General features: G+C 36.6%; 1 protein-coding gene across 1 annotated transcript; it reads left to right on the top strand.

Moving 5' to 3' along the window:
- The first annotated feature begins 2750 nt into the window (after positions 1-2750).
- LOC112742298 (uncharacterized) lies at positions 2751-4621 on the top strand. The gene is made up of 2 exons (XM_025791537.1): positions 2751-2942; positions 3968-4621. The coding sequence occupies exons 1-2, from the start codon at positions 2751-2753 to the stop codon at positions 4619-4621; spliced, it is 846 nt and encodes a 281-aa protein (XP_025647322.1).
- The last annotated feature ends 5437 nt before the right edge of the window (positions 4622-10058 follow it).

Below are 10058 nucleotides of genomic sequence, written 5' to 3'. Positions count from 1 at the left end.
AGAAAATTTTAAACTCAAGTATTACGTGATCAAATTTTTCATAATCTTTAGGCATAGTTTCTAAAATAGGTGGCTAAGAAAATTAAGTTCGACACATTTAAAATTTGTACTCCTCATCATGAAGAAATAAATATTAACAAAAGAATTTTTTCAAATAAAAGTAATATAGCTTGGAAAAATCAATAAACCAAAAATTAATTTTTGTTATAATATTCTATTACTAATACATGATAATATGTATATTTTTTTAGATATTCTTAACAAAGTACCGATCTAAGGTGATTAAGAAAATTAAGTCCACATACACCATTTGAAATTTATATTCCTCATCATAGAAAACAAATATCAACAGAGATTTTTTTTTCAAATAAAAAAAAATGAGTAAATAATTATTTTTAATTATAAAAGATTTAAACACTAATAAATCTATTCACAAACAGACAAAATTAATATTGTATCTGTAAAAAATAAATTTTTGCTGACAAAATTATCCACGTCTTAAAATATTATTCAAAATTTTTAAATTATACTTCTTCTTGATCTTTTTATTTTTTTTCTCTCTCTTTCATTTTTTTTGGTCTTTTCCAAACTGAGGTTGTACTACTCTTAGATAGATAACTAAGTATGCAATGAAAATTACTATTCTAAAATCATAGTTACTATGACTACGAAACTAAAAAAGATAAAGAAAAAAAAAGTGACAAGAAGAATTCTAATATTTAAAGGCTATACAAAATGTAGAGAACTACAAAGATATATTGTACGAAGAATAAAAAAAATTTAAATAACTTACAACAACACAGATTTTATATGATGGGTCTCACAACAAAGACAACTATAAATAAAATCTGAAATGAGAGCACGAGAGAGAGAGATTGAAAAGGGTGAGAAAACACAGGGTGAGATAGGGTTAGGCAATCACAGGGGCGGAGCTACATTATAGCAAAGGGGGGCAATGCCCCCTAATTTTAATTTTTTACATGTAAATTATATGTAAATTTCAATTTAATCTTCTTTAAAATTTTATTTTAGTCTTATTTCATTATATAAATATTTTTGGCCCCCTCTAATCTTTCATCTAGCTCCGCCTCTGGACAATCACATCACGTAAAAGATTCAAGAATTTGGAATCAGAAAGAGTACCAACGTTTGAAAAGTGAATCATTCACAATTTTTGTGGATAATTTATTGGAAGATACTTCAAAGAAAGAATTGTTTAACTTGTTCATGTGGACAGGGCAGATAAATAACATATATCTGTCACATAATGAGAGGAATGGAATGATCCATTTATTTGCTTTCATAAGGTATATTACGAAATGAGGGGAATTGAAAGCCATACAAGAGATGAATCGGATGTGATTATGGGGCAAAGAGATTTTTGTGGAAAAAACTAAGTATAGGAGGAAGGTTGATGTTAAGGCGAAGATAGTAAAGGAGGATGCTGATAATAATAGGTATATAGAGAAGGGTTTAATTGGCATTGAAAACAACCATATGATCGAGGTGGGTGGCTTGAAAATATTAAAAAAGGCGAGAGAAATATGGTATAGCTTGCAGCCAGAGTTGGATGTTGGAGTAGGTACTAGTGATACCATAGTAGAAGATAGGTTTGTCTTGGAACATGATTACAGTAAAGATGTTGTAGCATCGGTGAAACTGTTGAAGCTGAGTTGGGACATGGCAGCAGAGATGACACAGGTGGCACGAGAGGAAGAGCATGATAAGGGTAGGAAGGTCATTACCATTGAAGAATTCGATGAATGGCATAAGGAGATTTCGAAAAATTTGAAAAAAGAAACGGTTGTTCCTACAAGAAGAACGGAAGTTATGATGTGTACGGATCTTATGGATCTTTTTCATTTGGAAAGGAAGTTGTCCCTGGAAATATGGTAAATTGGAATTGTGGGGGGATAAGGTGTGGGAAAGCCGATTTGGTTAATTTAAACTTTAATATGGGTTGGTTAAAAAAAATTGGTCCAATTTAATAGTTCAACACAATGAAAGAAATAGGGATCATGTGGGCCAAAACCAAAGAAACCCAACTAATGAGACTAAGCTTGGTTCATGGGTGATTTGGGTAAACATACCCATAAGTGAAATAGAGGCGCTAGATGCGGATAAGGAGGTTTAGCCGCTTGTTGACGGGATTGGGAATGGCATTGCTTGCACTGATGTTGATGCTAATGTGATGTGCGACGGTGACTTCATTGTTATGCGCATTCACAAGGCTTTGTTGGCAGTTGTAGCGGGTAATGGTGAAGGGGATAGTGTGAACTTGAGGGTGAGGAGGGTGGAAGATTCTGGGCTCCACGAAGATGCTAAGGGACTTGTGAATCACAGCCATGGCGTGGAGCATAATGGAGGAGTAGTCAGGCAGAACACAATTTGGAAGGTGGTCAGCGGCGGTGGAAGAGATGATGTTCAGGCAGTGGTAGCTGGCATGGGGATGAGTGATGACTGAGACACTAATAGAGCCACCAATGAACCGAACTATGCTAGAAAAGGTGCTGTTGGCGATGGGGGGCAACAGCCGAGTCAGGCGGCAGGGACACTACAATAACAAAAGCACATGGTTTAGGGGTGAGGGCAATTTGTTGAGAGGAGATGAAGAATATGGCTAATGGGCCTGGTGTTGATGACGCCAATAAGGTGAGGCAGGGGAAAGCATAACTAAGAATGAGCTACAGAGTTTGATTGAAACATATGCCTTATCAAACGGGAGCGTGAAAAAGAACACTGAAACAAGCATGGCAAGGGATGATAAAGCGGAAGGATCAGATTATAGGGTTAAAAATACTTTGATAGAGGGAAATTACTGTGACAAGGAAGGGGCTGTCAAGAACTTGGAGAATTCTGGAGATTTGGAAAAGGACGTAGTCAGTTATCAGAACCACATAAAGTCAACAGGAAGTAGGGATGAAGACTTGATTGAAAAGAGAGTAGCTTGAGCCTTGGCAGTGGAATCAGGAGTTGTCCTATATGATGAGGAAGAAGACATTATGGCTACTCTTCAAGCATAGAATGAAGTGATCGCATAGAAACAACGACAAGCAAACCAAAAGGAGAAAACACGAAAGAGTCGGCCTAAAAATTAGAATAATGTGTGTAATAAAGTGCTTAAATGATTTATAATTTTTGGAATGCAAGGGGTTTAGGGGGTGTTAGAAAGTTGGGTATGGTAAAAAACTTTAAGAGTAGAAATAATGTGAACATGTTAGGTTTGGTAGAGACAAAGAAGAAGGTGGTTACTAAGTTTGATGTAGTGCAAATTTGGGAAAATAATGTGGTGGATTGGAAATTCGTAGGATCGGACGATGCTTCTGGAGGTCTATTATTAATGTGGGACAAAATGATGTTTAGGTTGAGTAATTGTTATAAAGGGGAGATATGGTTGTGTGTGGAAGGAGTGTTGATGATCAATAATTTCCATTGTGCCTTTTGCTTGGTATATGGTGCGCATAACAGAGAGCAGAAATTGACTGTGTAGGAAGAATTGGGTTTTACTTATGGGGTATGTCATGTCCCAATTTGGTACATGGGTGATTTTAATGAGATTGTGCAAGTGGAAGAAAGGAAAGAAGCTAGTACCTTAACAGCATCAGCAAAAGATTTTAGAAACTAGATTCAAGATATGGAGCTGGTGGATTTAGAATTGAATGATCGCAAGTTTATATGGTTCAAAGGCCATTTGTGCAGTCACATTGATAGAGTTTTGGTTAGTGTGGAATGGGTTGAACAGTTTTCTGAGATACAACTTAAAGGTGGGCCAAGAGGCTTATCTGATCATTGTCCTTTGATAGTGGAGGACAGTAGAATATGAGGGGGACCGAGGCCATTTTGTAGTTTAGATTCTTGGTTCACACATGACGATTTTCTCAGAATGGTGAAGGAGGAATAGAGGGGTCTAAGAGAGATTCAATTTACTGATAAGTTGAAGGCTTTGACGCTGTTGTTGAGTAGATAGAATAAGGAGAAATTTGGGGATATTGACTTGAGAATAAACAAGTTGGAGGATGAAATCAGAAAGTTAGATGATATGGCTAGTGAGGGAGTTTATGATGGGATTATAGAGGCGAGAATGAGGGCCCTAGTTAGCTTCTATAAGAAATGGTATGTCAAAAAGGAAATACATTGGAAGCAAATGTCAATGTCTCGACATGCTAAGCACATGGATAAGAACATTAGATATTTTCATAACTTAGCCTCAGTAAGAAGGATGAATAATCAGATTGATGCTTTAGTGATAAATGGAAGATTGGTGAGGAATCAAGCCAAAATTAAGATTGTTATAATAGATTTTTACAAGAACTTGTATCATCAGGAAGCGTCACCTCTGATAGGTTTTCAGGATGGACTAGTTAATAAGATACAGGAAGAAGAGGTTACAGAATTAGAAAGGATGCTTTTGGTTGAAGAAATTAAGGATTTAGTTTGGGAGTGTGAGTCGTCTAAGGCTTCTGACTATGATGATTACAATATGAACTTTTGTTGGGGGGACATTGATTCTGAGTTCACTAGAGCTGTCATGTATTTCTTTCTGTCAGCTAAGCTGCCAATAGATTCTAATGTTACATGGGTGACGGCTGGCTCCAAAGTTTGTGAGAGCGAAGAATATTGAGATCTTAGGCTGATTAGCATGGTAGGATGTGTGTACAAGTGATAAACCCCATTTGGAGGGTTTATCTTGTGTTGAATTTAGAGGATTTTATCGCCTTCTCCCACATTTATCCAATGAAATAGCATGGTTTTGTAACGTCTCCTTTAATTGTGCTTAAGAGTGAAAACATGCTTTTTAGGTCTTAAAATAGCTAAACTTAATTTACCTTTGATTCCATTAGATGCCTTGATATGTTTGTTAAGTGATTTCAGATTTAGGAGGCAAAGATTGGATCAAGGGAATGAAGAAAAAGCATGTAAAAATGGAGAACTCATGAAAAAATGAAGGAATCGCAAAAGCTGTCAAGCCGACCTCTTCACACTCAATCGACCATAAATTGAGCTACAGAGATCCAAATGATGCGGTTTCAGTTGCGTTGGAAAGATAACATCTGGGGCTTCGAAATGATATAAGATTTGTTATGGTTGCACCGTGCAAATTGGCGCGCACGCGCATGGTACGCGTATGCACCGATGGTTGCACACAATTCACTTGATGCAACAAGTGGCCAGCGATTTTAGAAGCCTTGTGGGTCCAATCCAACTCATTTCTGATGCTATTTAAGCCAATGATTGAAGAGGAATTAATATACTTTCACACATTAGTTTAGTTTAGTTTAATTTTTGGAGGAAAAGTTAGTTTTAGAGAGAGAAGCTCTCACTTCTCTCTAGGATTAGAATTAGGATTAGATTTAGATATAGATCTACTTCTTCTTCTTCTCTCTTAATTTTTCTTTTTCTTCCTTAATTGTTCTCTTGTAGTTGTAGAATTCTTCTTCTCTTGTAATTTATTTGTATTGTTAGTTGTAGTTTATGAACTTTCTTTTGTAGATCTACATTTCTTCTTCAATGCAATTGGTAAGTTCTTTATTGTTTCATAATTGTTTTCCTTTTCTATTGTTGATCTCTTGCTATTCTAGTTAGATCTCTCTTTAATTCTTGCAATTCATATTGTTTACTTTTATTTCCTTCTATGTGTTTGTTAAAATGCTTCCTTTAGTTATGAGTTTACTTTTCTATTGTTTTGCCTTTCTATTGTTAATCTCTTACTTTTGTAGTTGTAGATTCCTTCAATTCTTGCAATTTACTATGCTTTCCTTTTGTGCCTTCCAAGTGTTTGATAAAATGCTTGGTTGGATTTTAGAGTAGAATTTTATACTCTTAGCTTGGGAAGGTAACTTAGGAACTCTTGAGTTACTAATGTCCAAGTAATTAATGATTGGGAGCCATTAACTCTATATCTCACTAATTGATTTGGTGGAGAACTAGGACTTATGGACTTAGATTGATATAGCTCACTTGACTTTCCTCTACTATTAGTTAGGGGATGACTTAGTGGGATTGATCCTTGCCAATTCTCATGTTGTGGTTAGTGATTAGAATAGAGATCCTTGACCACCAAACCTTGCCAAGACCTTTTTAGTTGTTAGTTTATTTTCATTGCCATTTACATTTCATGTCTCTTATCCCAAAAACCCCAAAATACAACCCATAACTAATAACAAGACACTTTATTGTAATTCCTAGGGAGAACAACCCGAGGTTTAATACTTCGGTTTATAAATTTAGGGGTTTGTTGTAGTGACAAACAATCTTTTGTATGAAAGGATTATTGATTGGTTTAGAAACTATACTTGCAACGAGAATCAATTGTGAATTCTAAACCACACAAAAGTCTAATCATCAAAATGGCGCCGTTGCCAGGAAATTGCAATGGTGTTGTGTTATTGGTTATTGTATATATGTGAATATTGTAAATAGCTTTGCTATTTGTAGGATTTTGTTTCGTTATCTCTAGTTAGTTTTTGTTTCATATTTTCTCTTGTCACCATGAATTCTCACTTTGGCTATGAGTTTGGTTCTAATTATGTTGTAGAAAATGTGAACTTTAATGATAACACTCATTATGGATGGAATCAACAAAGATGGGAGGAGCCTCAAGGAATTGATCACTCCTATAGACAACAACCTCTGGATACTTATGGGTACAATCACCATCCTAATGCATGTCAATTCAATGGCTATGATGAATCTTTTTATGACAATCAATTACCACCATCATATGCCTATGACTCTTATCTTCAACATGAACCTCAACCATACTCACAAGCCTTTCCATACCAAGCACCTCCCTATGATCCATATCCATCATATGACCAATCACCCATACTAAATTCTATTGACCATTATGAGCAAAAACCTTTAGAACCACTACAATTCCATTGTGATTACTACCAAAAACCACATCAATGCACACCATCTCCATACCCCTACCAAGAAGAACCACCTTCCTACTATAAACCTTTTTTCTAAAATAATGAACCTTCCTATCCACCCCAAGCCCAATAGATGACTCTCTCACATTGCTACTTCAAGGACAAGCGGATATGCAAAGTAACACCCTAGAGTTTGTGACTAACTTGACTAAGGTAGTGCATACTTTAGCCTACCAATGCTTGAACACTCAAGGTGCTTCCATAGCCACATGTGAAGAATCCGTTGAAGAGCATAGCATGAAGGAGAGATTAGAAAATCCGGTGGACAAGGAGGAATCGAACTTTGTATTGGAGCAATTGGAGAAACCTATGGTTATTGAAGAAAGGGGAGAAGTGGTTGAAGATTTAGGAGATGCGGAACCACCATGTGAATCCCAACAACCTCCGGAGCATATCAAAATTGAAGAATATGAAAAGGTTGATCAAGATATGGATTCAATCATCAATGAATTTTTATCAAAAGTGGAATCCTCTCCTTTGGGACATGAAAATGTAGCTATTGAAAACAACTCCACACCAAGTGCTATTGGTAACCTTGTTGAAGACTCTCTCAATAAGTGTGAAGTTGATGCAGAAGAAGATCTCACACAACCTCCCAAGTTTGACTTGATTGATGATGAGGAGGAATTAGAAGAGGTCAACAAACAAGAAGAAATTGAAAGGAGTTGTCAAGAGGTGGAAATATCCAAAGAAGAGCATAAGGAAGTCGACCTTGCATTGTCTAAGTGTGGGGAGGCTTACCTCCCCAAGTCACCATCTAACGTGACATTCAAGTGGGTAAAACTCTTATCTTCAAACTTTACTTTCTCACTTGAATATGGCTTGATTGAAATGGATGGACAACTTAGAGCTCTTTGTAGAATCAAGAGTAAAAGGGAGTTGTGTAATGGATGGAAGTTAGGAATTAGGCTCATTGAGGTCAAGCCTCCAAGGCATAGGGGCCATGATTGGAAGAAGGCTACTTTATGTTGGTCTAGGAGGAAGACTTGGTGTGCTCAAGAGAATTCTATGTATCAACCACCCGGATGGAAGAATCATGACAATCAACTAGAAGATGGGTGTGAGAACAAGATATGGGATCCCGGATCGAAGCATGTAGACCAACTATGGGAGTTCATATCTTGGGTAGAACTTTGCCCAAGCATGGTGAATTTGGTTGGAATTTCTGTCAACCATTTGAAGAACAATGATCCTTGGAGATTCAAGGATGAGTACAAGCATAAGCCACCATGACAAAGAGCTTCCCAAATGTCCAACTTAAGGACTTAAACTAAAAGTGCTAGGTGGGAGACACCCACTAACGTTAGGATTTTTACCAGTAAAGAGATTCATAGAAACAGTTGCGTTGTAGATATAGTCTCTAAACCGACAAAAATCTCTTCGTACAAACGTGTTGGGTGTCACAAGTAACAAACCCCTTTAAAAATTGTTAACCGAGTATTCAAACCTCGGGTCGTCTTCTCAAGGAACTGCGAGGAAGTATGTTCTTATTATTGGCTATAAAGGTTGTAAGCGGGGTTTAAAAGGTGAGAAGCAAGTAATTTGAATGACAAGTAAAGTAAATGGCAATTAAAATAAATAAATACTGTAAAGCAACTTTTGGCAAGGTAAGAGAAATTAGAGGTCCAACTTAGTTATCTCTCTCAACTATAATGAAAGTTGAATCTAAATTCCACTTGGTTAACCTTTACTAAAGCAAAGAAAAGTCAAGGGACTAATTAAATTGACCTTTGAATCCTGTTTATTTCCTCAGAAAAGGTTGGGATTACTTAAGTTCAACTCAATTAGCAAGATAACGATTATCAGTTATGTTGAGTTTAATGACTGTTGAGTTACTGAATTCTCAACCAGGACAAAAGGGAAAAAAGTAAAATTGCTGGAATAATAAAAAATGTCCTTAGATGGGAAGCAATGGTAACTTAAATCAAAGAGAACAATCATAAACTGAAAATACCTCAATTATCATTAATTCAAATAACAGTCTGTAACATGGAAGAATTCATAGATCCAATTATAAAGGTAAATAGCCAACTCAGATACTGAAATAAATAAATAAAGTGAAAGGGAAGTTTAAAACAAAGAAATATAAAACTTGGATTGAGAGTCACTCTTAAAGCAAGAAGAAATCCTAAATCCTAAGAGAGAGAGAGGGGAAGATCTCCCTCTCAACTAAATCTAAATCATTGAAAGTAACAAAAATTGCGAGCTCTCTTTGAATGGATGCATTCCCACACTTTATAACCTCTGGTCTATGCTGTCTGTACTTGGATCTGGGCCAAAAAGGGCTTCAGAAATCGCTATGAGCATTTGCTACAAATTCTGATACGTGGCCTCTGTCACGCGTCCGCGTGGGTCACGCGGTCGCGTCATTCGGAGCTTTTCCTTGCCACGCGGTCGCGTCAGTCATGCGACTGCGTCATGTGCGTTCTGCTTAAGGCGCGCGGTCGCGTCAGTCATGCGGCCGCGTCGCTGCTGATTCGTGCTTGGCACGCGATCGCTTCGTCCATGCGGTCGCGTGGATACCAGTTTCTTTAAAGCTCCGTTTTGCCTTCTCCTTCCTATTTTGTATGTTTCCTTTTCCATCCTTTAAGTCATTCTGCCTTAGAAAATCTGAAACTACTAAACACATTAATCACGGCATCGAATGGAAATAAAGGTGATTAAAATAATTAATTTTAAAGCTTAGGAAACATGTTTTTCACATACATCACGTAATAAGGAAGGGAAAGTAAAACCATGCAATTAATGTGAATAAGTAGGTGAAGGATTGTATAAATTACTCAAATTAAGCACAAAAGAACTCATGAAATATGGGTTTATCACCCACTATGGTAAACTCTTTCCATTCTCTTGCATTTTTGATCAATAAGTGATTGGAGTTACCATTGTAGATAGTTTTCTTTACATATATTTGTTTCAATAAATTGGTTGTAGGTTGCTTGTGGAGCAAACTCTTTTGCTTGTATTTGAAGATTTTCAAAAAGCCAAAAAGATTTTTGTCATCTTGTATTTTTTTTTTTAGCTAATTTTGAGTTGTAGGTAGTGTTAGGAGGATTTTGAGCTATTTTTGCTATTTCTGAAAAAAAAAAGTGGTCAAGGACGCGTACGCACGCTGTGCGCGTG

The sequence above is a fragment of the Arachis hypogaea genome, chromosome 14, assembly GCF_003086295.3.
Source record: "Arachis hypogaea cultivar Tifrunner chromosome 14, arahy.Tifrunner.gnm2.J5K5, whole genome shotgun sequence".
In the NCBI taxonomy this organism is placed as follows: Eukaryota; Viridiplantae; Streptophyta; class Magnoliopsida; order Fabales; family Fabaceae; genus Arachis; species Arachis hypogaea.
This window is presented reverse-complemented; position numbering and strand designations above follow the sequence as displayed.